This window comes from Chroicocephalus ridibundus, chromosome 2, assembly GCF_963924245.1.
Source record: "Chroicocephalus ridibundus chromosome 2, bChrRid1.1, whole genome shotgun sequence".
Taxonomy (NCBI): domain Eukaryota; kingdom Metazoa; phylum Chordata; class Aves; order Charadriiformes; family Laridae; genus Chroicocephalus; species Chroicocephalus ridibundus.
In genome coordinates this window covers 32,030,110-32,050,559 of record NC_086285.1, presented here as the reverse complement: position 1 = coordinate 32,050,559, position 20,450 = coordinate 32,030,110, and the positions used below count along the sequence as shown (strand labels likewise).

At 37.9% G+C, this 20,450-nt stretch overlaps 1 protein-coding gene across 8 annotated transcripts in view; it reads left to right on the top strand.

Annotated features, from left to right (window-relative positions):
• DGKB (diacylglycerol kinase beta) overlaps positions 1–20,450 on the top strand; it is a 379,831-nt gene that overhangs the window by 40,216 nt on the left and 319,165 nt on the right. For all 8 annotated transcript variants that reach the window (XM_063324934.1, XM_063324933.1, XM_063324935.1 and 5 more), the window contains exon 2: positions 10,961–11,221. In XM_063324934.1, the coding sequence (XP_063181004.1) occupies positions 11,152–11,221 (70 nt within the window). In that variant the 5' untranslated portion in view covers positions 10,961–11,151. The remainder of the gene's footprint in view (positions 1–10,960; positions 11,222–20,450) is intronic.

The following is a 20,450-nucleotide window of genomic DNA, read 5'->3' as shown; positions in this document are numbered from 1 at the left end:
AGGAATTCTTTAATTTAAGCACAGAAACAAAGATGAATTGTTTGGTTTTTCTCGTTGTGTTTATGTATTTATTCTGCTTTCCTTACTTTATCACCCCCTTTGATTTCTAGCTTTTCATTAGCTACTACATTCTAATGTGCAAGTCTTTTTGATGTAAGACTTTAAAATGTTGCCAGAATGCACCAAGATTTTTTTCTTTCCTCTCTAGATAGATTTATTTATTTGCTTATTTTTAAAGGGAAGCCAAAGGAAGCGTATCAAATGTTGTGTATCTTTTGCTTTTTAAAGCTATGGTAAAAATGAATTGCACAGAAAATGATTAATTGTTTAAATGAGGATGTTTATGATTCTGAAGTGTATATATAGATAATTTTTAGTTTACAACAAATATAGTAATAACAAAAGAAGGATGACCTACACTAGAAGATGTCTAGTGCTGTAAAAGGTGTTCCTATATGGAGATGAAGATTATTTAATACTTGTTTGGCTCTTAACCACAATTTGTGGATAACCTTAAAACTCCCTTGGGCAAAATCCTGTGGGTCCCCAGTGGAATTGCAGAGGATGAGGAAACACAAGTGTCAACATTCAGCAAAGTCAGGGGAAACTGTTCCAAATTTCAAGCTACAGTCTTGTGAAGCAAGTCCAGTTTTGTATCCAACAACTGCCTATATAAGGCAAATTGCTCACTGGAGTATCATAAGAACTTCATATGTGTTTATTCTGTGTCTCTTTTCAGGTAATTTTGAGCGTGTTTTATTACTGGATTCTAAGCAGTCTGTTCCCAAATTTATCCAGTAGTATAGGCAAAAAGAACTGGAAGGTGACAAAATCAGACATTTGCCTTCACAGGCTCATGAGGATAGGTGATGCTGTTGCCTTCAAGATGTCAGGAGCGGCAAAGTGCCACCAGTGGCTGCCCCAAGGTATAGTCAACAGTCTATAGACAAAGCAAGCAAAACCAAACCCAAATCCCGAAGGACATGTGTGTGCAGTCCAGACCTGCAATAGGATACTAACTACCTTTTTCTCTCAAACTATATAATAGCATAGTGTAAGTGTAACTCAAAACTGATCTTAACCTATACTTGGCTTGAAGTTTACTGCATCTGTTCTCAGACTTGAGGAAAGGCTTGTGTGTCTGAAAGCTTCATGTGTTAGAAAATATTTTACTTCTTTCTGCCAGTCCCACATTTCTCCTATCGTTAGATAATCATACTTACAGTAGCAATAATGTTAGGGCCAAGGACTACTGTGTAAAAACATGAGCTAAACCTGAGGAGAATTAATTGCAGCATTTAAAGAGAGAAAATAATTAGGTAGAACTCAGGAGAAAAACATACTAAAAAAAGATAACAGAAATGCAAAGCTTTTCTCCAGAGAAAAAATGTTTTAAAAATGCAAGCATAATATAAGCTAGCTCAGCCAAAAAATTCCCAAGAGAAAGAGGAGGATGAACCTTTTTTTCTTCTTTCCTTTAAGATGGGAAAAACAAAAGTAAGATTTTGTATTGAAACCTGAGCACCATTGAAAAAGAATACAAACTTAAGTTGCACAGAAGTGCAATTATTTATCTTTGTTAATTAAAAGTGCAATTAAATACCACTTTTTGGTTTAAAAAAATCTGTGGGAATATTGGTATTTGTTAGCTACAAAGCATTCTGGAGACAGCTTAACATGTTTAAAATGTTGAGGTTTAGGATGAAGTTTTTGGATTAAAGGCTGAACACTTACAATATAATGACTTAGTATCCTGACATCAGTAGGTGGAGGACAGAAGTTTCATTGTAACTTTCTCATATTCCTCTTTAAAAAATCACATTTAAACATGAGGAGGTAGTGGTGTCCCATCTGAAAGAGGGGTCATTGTGTTAAAGTTGTGTCTTTACAACTGTTAGTCTGTCTGGGTGGGATGGACAGACAGACAAACAAATGAAGGACCCTCAATCAGAAAAACACACTTCCATCCTGGACCAAATCTCCTGTGTGAAGTTCCACAAGCGCCAGTTCTCTGTCTCAATTTAGTCAATGGTAGTACGTAGTCTGTAGGAAAGTTGATCATAGAATAGTGAGTTGGAAGGGACCTTAAAGATCACCTAGTTCCAGCCCCCTCCCACACCTCCCACCAGACCAGGCTGTTCAAAGCCCCATCCAGCCTGGCCTTGAACACTTCCAGGGATGGGGCATCCACAGCTTCTCTGGGCAGCCTGTTCCAGTGCCTCACCACCCTCAGAGTGAAGAAAGTCTTCCTAATATCTAATCTAAATCACCCCTCTTTCAGTTTGAAACTGTTACCCCTTGTCCTATCACTTCACTTCCTGATAAAGAGTCCCTCTCCACCTTTCCTATGGGCCCCCTTTAGGTACTGGAAGGCTGCTATAAGGTCTCCCCGGAGCCTTCTCTTCTCCAGGCCTAACACCAAGGATATAAGATGAGATAAGAGGCTGGAGGTGTGTTTATGCTGTTGAAAAAGCTGAGGCCAAGCTGCCTGTAAGTAGTAGTTTCAGGTACTGAGCTGTGAAACTGTGGCAGCAGGGGCTTCAGCATTGCTTGGGCACACAAGTGCAGGAGGTTGCGCAGAGGTGTAGGGCCTGCCCTGGTGCTCGTGGTGCTGGGCCGACTGGGCTGTTCCCTTATGGCTTCGCTTCAGTAAAACTACCTCACACATGCTCTGCTTGCGCATCCACACTTCTGGTGGTGGTGTGGACATACCATCAGAGCAAGTACTAGGAGCACACAAGTGGTGACATTCTCAGAGCCTTCACAAACCTAGAAACTGGCGTCTCTCGGGAGCTGAATTTGAACAGGTCAGGAATTGTGTGGGTGAAAAGGAAACAGTAGTTTGAGATGCTGCTGCCGTCACATAGTTCCCTTTGGCTGCATTCCTGTAGGCAACCCTTTCGGTAACTTGCTATCACTGAACTCTTTTATAGTAATACTAATGAATAAATATGAAACTGTTTGTAGTTGTCTAGAAGGCTCCACACTACCCCAGTGGACAGTGACATAGCGCCAGCTATTCATATCCCAGGACTGCAATAATTTAATCAACTGCTGCGTGTAGCTCTCTCCCTGGGGAAAAAAAAGAAGAAAAAAAACCCACCCATCTAGCTAGTAGAAAACAACACAGCATGAACTTCTGCTATAAAATCCACTACCTTGCCTGCTAACCAGATCTCTGTTCTCTGTACAGATTTCCTGTTAAAGATTGAATCGGGGTCATATTTTCACAAGTTATTTAAAAGGCACTCCACTGCCCTGTGCCCACTTTATTTTAAAAGTGCATAAAGCTTTGGAATGAGGACAGCAGTTAACAAATCTTTTCCTCGAGCGCAGTGGAACATTTTTGTCACAAGACTAAAGCACTTCTCTTCAAAGGCTTATTTCCGAGCATGAAGTGGGAATTTCTGCCCTAGGAAATTAAGGAATGTCAGAAATCTTCCCCAGTTGTAAATTACACTTTTCAGCTTTGCCTTCCTCTAATGTAATCACCCCTGGAGCACCTAAATATGGAGAGTTTAATTAAAGCCAACAATTAAACAAAAAACCCACAACCCTGTAGCTTATTACCAACAAAAGGTAATTGTTATTCAGAATTTACAGTTCATCCCGTGAGAGGGAATGGAAAGGAAAGAGGAAGAATAAAGACGTGGCAGATAATAGTCGAAGAGCTAGACACCCTGCTGATAGGGGCTCAGATACTTGTGGTGGGGGTTGTGGAGAGATGTGCGCGGAGTTGACACCGAGGGGTGGGCTTCTGGAGCTGGCTTTCCTGGGGAAGGTGGCAGATGGGCACTTTGGAAAGGTGGAGGTTGTCCCTAAGGTGTTTGTTCTGCATTGCTTTAAATTTTGAAGAAGTTTTTGGTGGACATATAGAAACAGTAGTGATCAATAGGGAAAGAATTGTGATTATTCCTCTCTACAGAGTGATTTAGCCAGTGGACAGCCAAATGTGCTGTATTAACAGAGAACTTCCTACACATTACATAGTTATACCTATGAAAACCTGTGCTTTCTGCCCCAGGTTGCTTTGTTCCATTTATTAAAGAATACCAGTCATAAACCTTAGTGATTCAGCCTTCTTTTTAAGGCTTTTAATATTCAAAGAGTATATTTTTGAAATCTGCCAATTTCAAAATACTAACAGCTATCTAGAAATTTTTCTGTGTAAGCGGTTTATTGTCTGAGTTTTTTTGGTGGGGTGAATTTTGGTTGTTTTGGTTTGTTTTCTCTCCTAGTTTCAGTATGTTAATAATCAATTATACAATAAAAATGTGATAATTTAGCTGTAAAATAAATGGTACCAAATTTTAATGGCCCTATGGACAAATTTTGTCGTTTAGTCATTGACATAACATGATAAGAAGGATGACTAACTACTCAAATTTCCTTTTAAAATTTTCTCTTTTTAAAATCTGCTTTCTTAAAATTGTTAATGAGACAGTTTTAACATTGGGAACAGCTTCATGACTCTCACTTAGAGATTTTTTTGAATTGTGTACTGTTTCTCTCGAAAGCATAAAATAAATTCTGGTCTGAAAAGGTGTCAGTTTATTTTTAGTTTATTCAGTTATATTATTTAAAGCAAGGAGAAAGCCTTTATAAACCTATGATGCACCAGCACATATACATTCTGGTATTTCCTTGTCCCAGATTCTCCTTAGGTTTCATGTATTTCAATATTTCTTTTAGAGAAGAAAACACTGAGAAATTTGAATGCAGTTCTTCTGACTTGGTAGGTAATTAGTGTAGCAACTTGGAAATAGCAAGCCCTAGGAGTTGGGAAAATTTAAGACCTATCTGATGTTGCTTTTAAAGCAGTCATGTCATGAAGTTAAGGTACATGAAGAGCAAAGTAAAAAAAAAAAAAAAATTAAAAGTTGTGTGCCTGTATTTTAAATATAAATAACTGTATTCAGTGCATCTTGCATTCTGATCAGTTTTTATCAGTGCTCAGTTTTTGTTGCTAATATTTCTCACTGTCATAAACTGTAGTAGTATTGGTGAAATGTTTTCTCAAAGATTCAAGTATTCTGCTTATCCTATCACAATGGCTTTTGTGCTGTGTCTATTCCCAGTGTTTACTGATATATTCCATATAAATAATTTGAGGAAGTGAATTTGAATAATTGCTTCTCTGAGGAATACAGTCCATATCTTTGTATTAAAATTTAAAAGGATGTTTTTACATGCCCCAGACTAGTACACCTGGGGAGAAAGTAGTCAGGAAAACATGCATGCTTTTGAGTTGTGTTGAAATCACTCCTTTAAAGGGAGAGATTTTCAGCTTGGTAGGCAAATTTTCACTGATTTCAGTGTACCAATGTTTATAGCTTATATTTCAGTATAATGTTAATTTACATCAGTAAGCATCCTTTGCTAAATTGAAAAAGAATGTGTACTACTAAAATGACTTTATGTATGCTAAAGACTGCGGGGGAAAAACAAGGGGATGTTGTTATGTAAAATATGAAATTTATGTAGGAAAAAGCTGTAGTGTTTTTGTTATGGGGCTCTTTTTCATCCATGCCGCTAGTCCAGCAGCAATTATAAATAATTAAAATACTTCTGTATTTGAGAGTAAAGAAACTGGAATGGTGATTAGCAGATGCTTTTGTTTGGATTTTTTTTCCCCCAAAACTCTTCAGAATAAGCTTTCAACTATGCAAATTTGGAGTATTTCTCACATTAGAGACGTTGTTTTCTACAAAGTGTAAAATGAATTGCAGGAGTACCTACACAAATTGTCTTCTGTATCTGTACATAATGCCTACATTTCCAAGAAATTAGAGATTGCTAGTGGGTTTTTTTGTTGGTTTTTTATTTCTTTATTTGTTTGTTTATTTGTTGTTTTTTTTTAAGTTCAGCTGTTTTGACAATAGCAACCTTAGTGGAGAGAATATCTGGGGATTCAATAGCAAGTGTGGTCCTTCAGTGCCCAGGAAATATTATGTACGTTGATGCTAACACGTTAATTAATAGAGAATAAATAGTGCAATAATACATCATAATCCCTTATATACTAATGCTACATAGATCTTAAATAGGATCACAAGAGAACGTATTTTATACATGAAGGCTGAGTAGTTGTTCTACAAGTGTTGATGAAAGGTGTACTTTTCCACTGTTTGCTAAACCCACAAATGAGTTTTCAGAGGAAAGATGGTCTTGTCAGTAAAAAGAATGTATTTCCTTTCTGAAGTGGTTGCGGGAGTTAATAGAGAAAACTGTTTCATGTATATGTGTCAGCATGTGGTATCTGATATGTAAAAATTCTCCTTTGGAACATCCACGAGGTCACCCACATTGAAATCACAGGATCCAACTCACTGTGGTGAAGGTGTAGGACCCAACTGAAGGAAATACCAAGCACATTCTGTACAGAAAAGTTCTTGAAAAGCATAATTGCTTCAGCCTCCGTAGCAATTAAGGTATAAAATAATCTGGGTTATTTATTCCTATTGTTCAGGCAAAAATCACTATTCAGTCATGTTGTGGAGAACTGTAGTTTCCCTGGAAGGAAACTTGCTTCCTTCGTGTTCTTTCTCTCTCTTTTCTTTCTCTTTTTATTTTTCTTCTTTTCCAATAAAAACAAGCATACTAAACCAGAGGGAAATGGGAGAAAAGCACTTGGAAGGTCTCAGTCTTGTGTAGCATGGAAGATACTTACTGAATATCTGTCATTTTGTCATCTGCACCCCTTCTTGCCATCACCCTGACCCTGTGCCCCCTTTATGGAGTAACTGGCAATTAATTATGTACATTATGGAAGGGCTGGTAGAAAGCGCAAAATGGCTGAGTAATTCCAAAAGCCAGTTTCTAGGCTGTTTTAGGTTTCCCTGTTATGGTGTGAACACAAAAACGTCCCTTAGGGCATGCATTAAGAAGAGTGTCATACTCCAGGTCGTGGCAGTGAGGATGGACCTTAGAAGATTACCTCCTGCCTTTTAGGAGGAAGTAGAGGGAGTTGCGTTGGTTGAGGAGCTAGATGTGTTTGTACAGGACACAGTTGTCCTCTGGAATCAAAGTTCAAAGCTTCACCCAGTATTGTTGATTGGTTTTGTTGGATGGAAAGTTGTTGTTTTTTTCCCCATGCTCTCCAAAAACTCCTCTTTCCTTGTGGTGAGGACTTTACAAGCTGTAATGAGATGATTTGAGTGTCGAGGTTGGTGTATAGGGGATTTGCCTTCTTAGTTGTTTTTTCCTCCATTGTATAATCCTTTCTCTTCTCTGCTCCTCAGCTTGGTTTCTGCAGAGCATCTGAAGATTGCAATGGCATGGGGAATTCCTGGAAGTCCAAGTTTGTTAGCATTGTTGGCTGAATGCTAAGTAATTTGATTTGTAGGGTTTTTAACAAAGCTTTGCTTCCTAGTTTGGGTATGTGGCCTGGTAGGAATCCTGACAGAAAACTTAATAAACTTTTAAATCCAGAAAGAAAAACATGTTATAAAAGGGAGACTGGAGTTCTGACACTTATTATAGTTGGTGGATAGAGGAGGAAGAATTTTTTTTTTCTAATTCTTTTTGTGTTAAAATGAACAGTTTATTAATGAAGTATTTTTAATTTTTCTTGTTTGTAAGGTCTGCTTTGTGTCTGGCTGTGAATCTTGCCGAAGCAGATACTAACAAAATGTGTGCACGGATATGAGTTTCCTGGGATAGGTCAAACTCTCAGAGGATCAGTGAAAGAGTTCCCTACCTGAAATCCTGTTTATTTTAGCTGTATTCTGTAGTGTGTTTTTCCAAGTAATTTATCTCCGCATGGAGAGGTAAAATCAGTGTTTGTATCTGTTTAGTGCTGCTTATCTTTATTTTGCTTGCCAGCAAGCACATTTGATTAGTGTTTTAGTTCAAGATTCTTTTTTTTTTTTTCCCTACGTGATAGCATTATGCCTGTTACTGCTTTCCTCTTCATGTACTTATGCACAGTTTTCTCGCTGCATGACCTTCCTGGAGTACTGAGAAAGAGCACTAAAATAAAGTACAAAGGAATGCATTTAAATTAAACAGTACTGAAAAAGATAATGTAAACTAAGATTTTCTTCTACAGAAATTAAGATATTTATATAAGATACAGATGATCTTGAAACATTTACCTTAACAAAGGGCGTACATCATATAACACAAATATGCATTGATGGCTTTTGTCCTTGGCATCTATATAATGTGCTTGATTTCTTATAGCAATATTATTATCCATATAAAATAGGAAATGCCACTGTAAATGGTTTAACTATGAAAACTCAAGGATGCAGGGAGCAGGGACCTTTCCTTAGTTAGGACTCCTCTGCAGCAGGACTTAATAGGAAACTAAATAAAAAAAAAAAAAAAAAAAAGCCTCTACAAGGTTCCTTTTGCTGAGATTTTCCCTGTTATGTTTCTGCATATTCCTGCATCACCCGCACTGAGGTGGTGTACAGGACCTGGCTGCAGTCCAACGGCCAGCTAGCCATCCTCAGGGGACCACCTACCTCCCCATTACTGTTCTGGGATTAAACTTGGCAGACTAGTTCCACTAGATCCCCCACTGTCTTCCTTTCCTGGTTTACAAACTGACTACATCTTCTTTCCTGTGGACTGCCGTGCCCATACTAAATTTTTCCACTTCTCCCATCTCATTTGAGTCATGTACCTTTTCTTGCAACGCTGTTTAAAGGCAGGAGAGCCTGGGTGAAGGGGGAAGGGTAGCAGAGATGGTCATTTAGATCTGAAGCTGAAGAATGGGAAGTCAATGGGAAAACATCCGTTTTCACTGCCCGTGTACTGTGTACACAGCAAACTCTATAGACAGTGGTCAGCTAAAGGTATTGCACATGAACAGATTGGTCGGTTTAGAGCACACAGCAGTTATTACCTTGCTAGCAATAGGCATTCTAACGGTAGGCTGCTTATCACAAAAATTTGTATTAAATAATAGAGATAATCTCTAACTGTACAGCATCCAGCAATGTTAGCTTTTACGGGTAATGAAGCTAATGTAGTTAAGAATACAAAAAGTAATACTGGATGAAATTGTGGTGGAAAACTTTGATTCTATTCAATCAATTATGCAAATATAAAATACTTTTCAGTAAAACCTAATCAGTTCTCAAGAATATGAGAAAAATGTACCTATTTGAAAAAATAAAACTGTCTTCAATACAATCTAATCAACTGTCACAAATGAAACATCTGTGATTTGATTGAAATGTCCCTGTTGACCCTAGTTATTTTCTCTTGTCATAAATAAGAGGTCTGAGGTTCTTAAGACAGAATGATAGCTCTTCTTATTGATTATCTTTTCTAGCTTTCTAATAGTTACTGCCTGTTTTCTGGCACTGATGTTGATTCAGTGGTGTTTGAGGGCCGATGTGCCTTGTGCTTGGCCAACATTATCCATATCAATGTTGCTTTTTTCTGTCCCAGTGTCTGTGCTCCTATTAGCTTTTGTTATTTGTACAATCAGTGTTTGTCAATCTTAGCTCTTTTAATTTATCCTTATGTTTTATTCTAACTTGAGGAGATGAAGATCATAGGAATCTCTTCTGGTTCAAATTTTAAAAACGAGGCAGCTGCCAAGTAGTCTGTTATTGTATTTAGATAGCCTTACTTGCTAATAATGTAGGTACATATCCTCAAATCATTCACTGAGAAGGACCTGAGAGCAATGAAAGCATGTTCTGGGACTTAGGTGTCTTTATTCCTGAATTTCTTTGTCCAGGAATAATACTCGTATATGCAAGACAGGAAAAAAAAAAAAAAAGGTGTTGTCTATCACTGGGTTAACGTGTTTTGTTTTGTTTTGTTTTCATATGCTTCTGTTCCTAGCTGTTCTGATTCTTTTTTCTTAGGGTTTGTTTTTTTTTTTTCCTCCCCCTCATGGCATCTTGCTCCTTTTACTCTCCTCTCCCAGCTGCCAACATCTTCCTCCTTAGTACTCTCTCCATTACTGTGTCAGTCTCTTCGGGTCTGAATTTTTCCTTTGCTCTGTTTGTAATTTGACCCTTGTAAATGACACATTGCTAGGTGTATAAAGAGATCCCACTTACGGTCTAAAATTAGCTTTCTAGTCTAAACTTGTCATCTAGGCAACCTCTGTAATCAATAGCAAAAGATAAATACCACAAGAAGGCAATTCATCACATTTTAAGATTATGTTGAAACTGGAGGGATTAATTGCTGTCTAGGCCACCTGTCTCTTCCTGCTGATTAAAGAGGGAGCCCTAGATGACAATCTCGGATGAGGTACCTGACTTCCAGATGGCTAAAATTAGATGAAAAGTATCCTACCTGTTGTGCAAGGAGTGCTGTTGGTAATATGTTGCTTTTGTAAGGTCTGTCCTACGGAGGTAAAAAGGGCATAAATTGGAATGAGATTGCACCCACAGTTTGATATTATTTTTTTTTTTCCTGACCTGATTTGGAATGGTGCCAACAGTTATATTTGATTTTCAGTAGTGACTTCAGCAATGTTGTGACGTTCTAGAAATCAAACCCCTACCATTTTGTTAGAATAGTTAATGTTTACATAGCTCTCATGTGAATTTCTCACCAAACTGCAGAATCCATTTCACTTTTGACATAGAAGTTTCAGAACATTTCTGACAAGGCTACACAGCAAAGTACAAGAACGTAGCTGGATACAAACCCTACAAACCTGAATCCTATTTTAAATCCATAGGGAACTAAGTTTACTGGTAGATAGTATCTACTATTGCACTGGTTGTTATTGAAACAGAAACTTCCCCAGACAAATTGTTGAGGTACAATTTGATCATAAACAATTGATAATTTTTGGTTCTCAATGCTGCACAGAAGCATTTGGAATTATAAAAATAAAATTTGGAAAAAAAAAATTATGAACAAATACTGTACAGAAAGATTTTTGAGCGAAACTGTGTAAGAAAATATTTATCAGTTACAATTATTTAAATAATTGAACCGGTATTTATGCTTCTAATGCTTGATCTTCTTTTAACAGTGCTGTAACTCACCATTGAACCAACACACTGGGAACAGGCCATAGCATCAAAAACCGCATCCACATAGACTGATGCCATCTCTCCAGCCTCCAAGCACTGCGAACTGAAGCTACGAATCTTTATGGAGTTTATATTACCTGGTTTAAAGGGAACGTTTTTCTGATATTTAACGAGGACCTTTACTGCCAGTATGACGAGCCAGGAGAAGTGGGTTAACCTTAGTCCTGGAGAGTTCTCTCAGCTTCAGAAATATGCGGAATGTAAGTAATTTTAAAGATATGTGATTTTAAGGCTAATTAAAAATTACGAATATTTTGAATGCAGAATATAATACTAATATACTATTGATATTATTCACTGTCATCAAGCAAGAGGTTAAATTATGGTTTGTTTTGTTTTTTAATCCAAAAGATATGTTCTTTGGAGGGGAAAAAAAAGATCAGTTGGGGTCTGTAACTTTTTTTTTTTTAACTGAACCATTATTATCCAGTATGGTACCATGTAGACTGACTATGGGTTACATGGCTCTGGATATTTGGAGAGTGCATTTTTATGGCTTTGCCACATTAAATTCACTGTAACAATTTCTTTAGTTATTGCTGAAGCAAAACTTCCTTTAAGTTGCCTGAGCAACTTAAATCCCCAGAATTACATGCCAAGAGGACAGATACTGAACATGAGAAGTTAGATTTAGGAGATGATTTATGAAGCATGATAAGAACCGAACTGGAAAAGGTTAAGAACATTCAGGAAGTTTTCCTATATGATAAGTAATCTAAATTTATATTTTTTTAAAAAGGAGAAAATCTCATACGATTTATGAATGTTGTTCATTTATTACTAAAGGAAACACATACAAGGTAAAATGAAGACTAGTGATTGGGATTGTTGTGCCTATGACATCACAGCATATACTCGATTGTATTTTGGTGCAGTCTTCTAATAAATAATCATAAAATGATTATTAGAGTTAACTTGTAATAGTACATTCCACTGGAATGCGATTAAGATTCATAATATTTTCATGATATCAAGTTGAGCCATGAATGATACTTTATATAATTCAATGCCATTGAACAACAATAACAAAAAAATCATGTAGAAACATTTACATGATGCTTTCTGGAACAGGCGTATTTGAGTCTCTCAGTTTTCTACAACAATTGCTGTATAGTTTAAAGTATTCTATTTATTAACAAAGCATGTTATAATCCCCATGACACCTTCTTATCTCAAAGGATAAGGTATAGAGATGAAGGAAATTTGCTCCATATACTGCTCTAAATCCTTAATGATGTTACCAATTGAGGAGCTATTTTGTTTCCCATTTCATAGTGGAATATAAGACATTGATACCTGTCCAGTATTTAATCAATTAGGACCTCCTCCTTAGAAGAAGGCCTTAAAGATCTGATATGAATCCAAGAAATGAAAATATCCATGCTTTTTAGTAGTTCTTTTAGTAGTTCTTTTATTTGTATGTGACACACAGAAACACTAAATAAAGGGAAACAAGCTGCAATTACATGGAGCTTCAAAAGAACACATCCAGATTTTATATTGATGTTGCACTGCCTTCAGAGACCACTGCAAAGAAAATTTTGTATTTCACATGTTTGATATTAATAAGCTTGTTTCTTTGGAATTACATCACTAAATGGATAGTAAACATAGTATAACAGTTTTTTAAAAAAAAATAAATTACTCCTGAAAATATTTACTTCTTCCTGGGAAAATATTTTAAACTGGTTCTTCACTAATTTTTTCAATACCAGAAACTGAAGACTTCTCATAGAGAGAGATAGAACAGTTATGGGTTTTTTTTTCTATGCATTCTTACAATGTAAGCCTTCAAGCAGCATTTGCCAAAATATTTGTCATCTTGCTATAGGGCAAAAAGGCGTTTAATATATTCCTTTTCTTTCTGCTTCTCTTTGCTCCTCCAACACTTCTTGCATACACCGTAGTTCAGAGCCATTGCTTTAATAGAACTATTGGTATCAGGATAAAGTATTTGGTGAAATTGGTTGCATTTGTGTTCAGGTTTGTCTGTGTGCATAAAAGACAGACATGGTGTCTTTCAAGCTTCCTCTGCTTTTCTGGAATGTTAGTTGTTCGAAAATATGAAATGTGGTGCATCTTTGTATAAATAGTTTGATTTCTGAGGCAATTAGAAAAAAAATGTTCATGGTATATAGACTTTGGTGTGTAATGCCAAGGGAATATAACCCAGGTGTGGGCCTTATTTTGAATTTCTGAGCTGTCCAATTTAATTTCGCTAAATGTCCGAATAGCAGTGTCTCTAAATGTGTGATTTAAGACTTTAACTATTTTTTTTAAATTGCATTTTAATTGGATCCAACATTTTTGAATTTGATACATTTTTATCTAACATGCAGAGATATGAAATGTTGTGACAGTAGATGCCTTTACTCATTACAGTATGGTAATTAAATTATGTGGAATGTTATGAAGTTTGAGTATGTAATTGCTTTAATATTTCATTGTCTTTGTTGAACATGGCAAGACTGAACTGAAAATCACTAAATTTCTAGTAGAACCCAAAAAAAACCCCAAACAAAAAGAAACACCACCAAAAAAACCCGAAATAGGCATTGCACACTTTTCTCCAGCTTGTGACTTGAGGTACCAGTGGGTCTTCTGCAAGAAGGAGGGATGATCTGGGTGTCAGAAGGTAACACTGCAGGGAGGTTTGGTGTTGTGACAGTTGCCCGCCAACAAGAGGTGGTGATGAGCCCGCAGCCTTGCCTCGAGCTGAGGAGTGGGCTTTGCTGAAGGACTCGGGAATACAGTCTGGAATTCATAGGGAAGTGATGTGTTTTCCACTCGCTTGGTCATATGTGGGGATGCCATTTGCTCTGCCTTTCATTTAGTTTGGTGGAGAGACATCTTAAATCTTACCTAAATTACAACACTTCTAACTATGGAATTTTTTAACAGATACACTTTCTTGAATTTACAAAATAGAATATTTATAATCCCTATTTTAGTTTGAATTAGGCCTAAATTGAGTACTGGAACAGAGTGTAGTCTCACAAAAACTTGTCTACCTTGGATGTCAGTGACTTTGGATCACTCTTAGTGGCTGATAGTCACATCTACTTAATAAAGTCACTGGAATCAGAATTACTTTTGTACAACTGTGGTGGGTTGACCTTGGCTGGATGCCAGTTGTTCACCAAGCCACTCTGTCACTCCTCACTCTCTTCCCTGGCTCCAGCATGGGTCCCTCCCACAGGAGACAGTCCTCCACAAACTTCTCCTATGTGGGTCCTTCCCATGGACTGTAGTTCTTCATGAACCATTCCAGCGTGGGTCCCTTCCACAGGGTGCAGTTGTTCAGGAACAGACTGCACCAGTGTGGGTTCCCCACAGGGTCACAGGTCCTGCCAGGAGCCTGTTCCAGCATGGGCTCTCCACAAGGTCTGCTGTTGCACACTATTTTCCCCACCCCGCTTCTTAACTATGTTATCACAGAGGTGCTACCACCATCACTGATACTCGGCTTTGGCCAATGGCAGGTCCAACTTGGAGCGAGCTGGCATTGACTCTGTCGGACATCGGGGAAGCTTCTGGCATCTTCTCACAGAAACCACCTCTACAGATCCCCCAGCTATCAAAACCTTGTCATGCAAACCCAATATAACAGCAGGCTGAAATATGAAAAGAACCGTTCTTTTAAGTTCACGATACAAACATACATGGGATTATTTTTTTAATCTGAGTCAATTTATGAAGATATTTGATAGTATGATACACGTAAGACTGAAAGAAAGTAGCACAGCACTTCAAACAATAAGACCTATAGAAAGAGTTTTTTTCTGATATGTTACTGTACACACATTTTGGTGTGCAAATAAAAAGTAATAATACTGAATGGTAAAGACTTAATGAAAAGAAAACATGAAGAAATTCTTAAACTGTTAGGGAGGAGTGGACTAGACTGATCTGAGCTCAGTGGGTAGAATTCAGAGTTCACACTTACACCTCTACATCATATTGCTATGCTCAAACACAAAGTGTTGATGATCCACAGCATCTTCTATCATTGATGCAAAACAGATACCTTTAGCAGGTGAACCCAAAGAGGCGGAATGCTGAGGTGCCTTGTGCTAACCAGTAGGAAGCTTTAAGCACAGGGTGTATTTCGATTTCTGCTTCTCCTTGGAGCCTAAGTAAATTTGGTTAAGAAAGGTTGCTCATTCATTTTCAGGAGAGGAGTCAGTGTTCTGCATTTCATGTGCCTATCCACCCAGAAAATACTCTCTTTAAAATGCATTTGCTGGTGTTCTGCATATTTGCTTGGTGGTCAGAAAAAAACCCTCACAGAGTTCCCTTCACAAGCTGAATCCCTTAACTATGGGAGTAGTTGGCTACAGAGTGAGATAGTGTTTTGCTTGTGGCAGAAGCTGCTGCCCTCCACACAGGCACACACCATCTTACTGGTCTGATAGTCTTAGTTTTGATCCAGTATTGGGAGGGGTAGTAACCCAGACTATTCTGCTGTATAGCAGACAAGGTACGCTTGTAGGATCGAGGGATTTGGGTTTGAGTCTTTTGAGGTTGAAGCTCAGTTTGAACCCATATTCTCAGTCTTTCCCTTAACCCGAAGGCAAGCTGGTGTCACTTCCACCTCTTTTATGAAGATGACTGTTGCTGCCAGATTTTGCTGAAATCAGTCACATCTGCGAGTATTTTGGTTTCTGAGAATAGCAGACCAATGGGTCCACCCAGGTTCTAAAAGAAAAATTAAGTGCCTCTTCTTATCTTTAGACTGCAACAGAAGTCAAGAGGCAGCTAGATGAGCTGCTTCTCTTCTGCATCAATTTACTTTAGTCATGTAAAGGAATTTTCAAACCATATTGAGATTCAGGCTGCACAAATGATAAGCTTAAAGTACCTCCAGAGTTAGGTTATATGTACAGAACTGTAGCTGATCGAGTCTGGACATTATAGATCCAGCTGTCCTGGGCTTGAAGGTCTGAATTTCTGAATTTAGCCTAAATTCCCTTTTTAGTCACCAAAGTGTGTGGATCTTTCACTATATAAAGCCCATTAAACTCATGCAGATTCTAGTGCTCTGACAGAGACATGTGCTTTCCGCTTTCTGACTGAAAGACGCTTTGTTCCAGTTCAGTGTAGTTCTGCTTTTAATTAATTAATCTTCTGTCAGCTTGATGATAGCCTGTCCACTCTTGCAAGTCCAGTTAACCAAGTCGTTCTCTGAGGTCTGTGTGCAGGTACTGTCTTTGGTATCCCATTGAGAAGTTCCTACCACATCTTGTCTGCTTGTCTTCTCCATCACGTATTTACAGTACGATTTTCAGCTTTATCCAAGTGTGTTACCTGGTGAATGCAAATCTTGAATGTAAAATTTCTTTCCTGAACGCATACCAACTTTTCCCAATTTCCATAAATGTAACTGAACAGCAAGAAAGAATGAGTTCTCCACCACTTGTTCCTAATCGCAAAACATTTCCCTCTAAGCAACACTCAGGACTTCATAGTAACTGAATAGTTTACAGCAAATTAATCCATGGAATATCCATAATTTTTTTTTTTTACTAAATTATTTTCAAGCTCAATTCAAGGCAACTTTATTCTTCCAATTTAAGACCTTTCTTCATCTGCTTGCCATACTTAAATAATTTGGGGCTTCAAATGAATTTTTTGGAACAGTTTAAATATTACTTTAAAAAGAAGAAAAGTTTATTTCTAGAATTCAAAGAGCATATTACCTAATACTTGTCTCTTTGAAGTTAATATGCATATGTGTGGTTTTTGGAAGAATAATTATTTCCAAAGACAGTTCTTCTGTGTCCTCCTTTCTGGTCAAATTAAAAATCTCCTCTCTCTTCTTGTTGTGAAGAGAGCATAATAGAAAATATTTTGCATTAGATCTTTGCCTGGTTTTAAAATGCCTGAGAAGAATAGATAAAAAGAGAACTGAGATAACTGCTGTGCTCATTATATAATAGTAATAATAACAACAATAACATAGCCCACACCAAATCTGGAAGATTCTAGGGATATACATGCACTCAAGAGAACAAAATTTGTATTTTTTTTTTCTCCTTTAGATTTCATGATCAATGCTGGCTGTGGGAAAGGTGAAAATATGCAGGGTTTTTTCTGCATAAAAATATCACCACATAGGGTAAGGTACATACAGGACTTTTCAGGCAGAGACTGTTTCTTCTATACTGTATAGTACCAGGTATACGCATAGTTCCGTACTACTTCTAACAGCAGACTGAATTGTAAGGACTTTAGAGAGAAACAATATAAAAAGCTTCATTGTGATTATTATCTGTATGGTAAATTTAATTAGTTTGGACAGTGGTTTTTGTATCCTTTTTATTAAATTAATTTTGTATCTCCTTTTTATTAAATAAAGTTTTATGGCTGATGTAGTCCAAATTATATGTTAAGGGGAGTTTAGATGATCTTGCTCTAAAAGCAAGTGAGAAAATATTGAAGGGATTGGAAACAGTTAAAGCAAGACTGTTTCATGATTCAGCTAGACTTTAAAAGAAAGAAGGAAGGTTTGCCCTTCCCTTAGTAGGCGGAGGAAAAGGCTTCTGAGCTCTGGCAGCATGTGCACTCTGGGGAAATAGCTTGGTTTGGTGTTGTCCTTTTGAGTTTGTCAACAAAATGTGCCCTGAGGAAGAAGCCTGAAAAAGACTTTTTGCAAAACTTTTGGCAGTGATTTTTTCCCAGGCTGGTGGAGGAGAACTTGGGCAGTCTGTCACAGCCTGAAGATAGAAATAGATGTTGGAGTGCTACTGAAATGGCTGTGAGAACGGGAACAGCGTCAGCAGCTGCAGCATCTTTTGATGTAGCATCAATAGCAAGAACTAGACAGTGTAAGAATTTTATAGGGGAACAGGAAGGGGGAACTTGTGAAAAAGATCTCTGAAGAGAAACAGGAAGGTCATCAGAAATTTTGGTCCAGAATTAAGTTGCCAGAGACTCTTGGGTGGGTTATATCCTGTGGCCCTCACAGATGGAAAAGATTTTCTTTTACAATGGGTATAAATGATAACCTGTAGGGAACTTCATAGATGTGGCAGCTGGTCACCAGCAGCAATGGACCATTATGCAATCCCTCAGAAGGTCCCAGGCATCTAGTGCCACATGGAATCTTGCTAATTCTAATGAGGGAATGGGCCTCATCAAAGAATACGGATTGCTAAAACCAGCTATTTTTGGCTGTTTGGGAAGCGGAGAGGGAAAATTGCTGGTGATTACTGACAATAGTTTTACCCCAAGTAATGGATTTTAGGACTATGGTGTTTCTGCTGCTGTTAATAAAGATGGAGGAAATTAAGTTCTTATAAAGTTTTGTCAGAGCCTGTCGGACTGGCTGAAAGGTGGAGTCTGCCAGCACTGCCTGTATGATATCCCATGCACTTCAACAACTTCTCGGAGAAGGATAAACATTCTAGTGAGAGATCCTCTCTTTGCATGCATGGCCTGTTGGGGATCGAGTGGCTGGAAAAAGGGTCAGTTGATTTGTGGAGTCTGAATCCTAATTCTGAGTCTGTGGCTGGGGACTAAAAATCTAAGTAAGAGAAATTAGAGTCTGACTCAGGGGTTTGGTGGGGCACTTGCTTTAGCTCTTCTGAGAGGTGAACTATGCATATTGGTACTACACTGTAATTTTTTTCATAAGATCTGTGAATTTAAATCCCTGGTGCACGTTCCTGTGTGGTACCAATTTAGAGAAAATGGGATAGAAATACTGTATCTGGTAGGTTTAGGCTCTAGTCAGATTTATTCTCTTCAAAAGTTGAACTCTGTCCAAAGGAAAGTGGTTATATACAGTCTGCACTAATGAGGGTATTGGATCTAACTTCATAACTCTTGTTAGACTGAAATCCAGAATAGAAAAGATACAAAGCTGTGAATTTATTTTTCTTTTAACCAGTCACAGTAGGGACTTGGCCTCTGGAGTGTTTCATAGATGAAGTTGTTGTGGGGGATGGAGAGCTGGGCGCCAAAGTCAGCTGCAGAAGTATTAATGGATTTCTTTCCTTTGTGTCATCAGGAATTCTGTGCTAGGCCTTGAAGGGAATGTAAGATCAGTTTGATAAGCTGTCCATTTCTGAAGGAAAAAGCTGATAAATGTACAGTAATACAGTATGATCTGGATCTCTGAAGTGGGCTTTCTAATGACTTAAAACGCTAAGTGTTCCTGCCATGATATATGCCTATCTATGGCTAGCAGATGTGTTTCCACACAAACAGAAGCCAGTCAGTTCTCCAGTTAACCTGTCTAGGGTAAACAGTGTCATAATGACTCTGTCCGCTACTGTGAGTAAGGAAGAACCTTCTCATGGCAGTCAGGTGGGATACTCGGGTGTATGCAGAAGTTGTTTCCTGCTTCCGTGCCCACACTGAAGAAGAGCATCCAACTTGTTTAAGGTGCAGTAGGCTGTTTAGGGAAAGGGACAATGCAGAAAGGAGTGCTGACCTCCTTACTTTGACTAAAGGGTCTATCAAATTTTTCAGGAATTAATTTATTTCATGGCAAAGGCAAATGCATTTGAATCCTTTCAGTCCCTCTCAGGCTACTATATATTCTAATTTAAAACAATCTGTTAGGAACTAATGGATTTCCTAGAACTTCATTTGAATTGTACACAGTAATGGCACAAAGCAAAGTCACATTGAGTGACTTTTTGAGTATCTTATTATAGCATTATGTTCATGTCTTAGTAATCTCAGGGATCCTCCCTTGTCTTCTGACTGCAAGAAGATTTGTATGCCAGCTGCAGGGAGACATGTTTTAAGAGAGGAAAATAGTGAATTTATATGTATTTGTGACTATCAGATGGCAAAATTCGGACATACTCTGCTGTTTGTAAGATCCCCTATTCCTCTGCAGAACAGAGGATACTCCCAAAAATATCTGACTTGTTCAGGAATTCTGATATAAAGGGATTCTAGCCAGCAAAATGCAAGACTACTCTTGCTGCTGCATGCTGTTGACTGGAGACTGCTAGCAAGAGGTCATAACAGAAAGAGATTAAGTCCATGTAGTAAAAGCAGGGAAGGCAATAGGCCTTTAGATTAAACTTGTAATTCAAAATTTTTGAAGATGTTGACAAATTGGTCCAGAGTAGGTTCAGTTCAATAAAGCACCAGCTGTTTTTAGCTTCAATTCCTGTCCTAAAGAGCTGCTTCTCATTCCTGAATGGTTTTGTGGCAGGGTTGAAAATACGATGGCTCAGAAACTTGCGACTTTTTTTTAGGGGTAACAAAAGTATTACGGAGCAGATTGTCTCAGTTGTGCTAGTGCTAACACACTTCATTTGTCCGTTTAGGAAAGCTAGTGAAAATGTCAAAAGTTTTGTACCTGTTTAGATCTCATACGGAAGAAATGTTAGAGGAATTAGAGAAGGAAAAAATTGACCAGCCTGTTAGATAGCACCGAGTTGCATTGATCCCAGACTCCAAAGATAA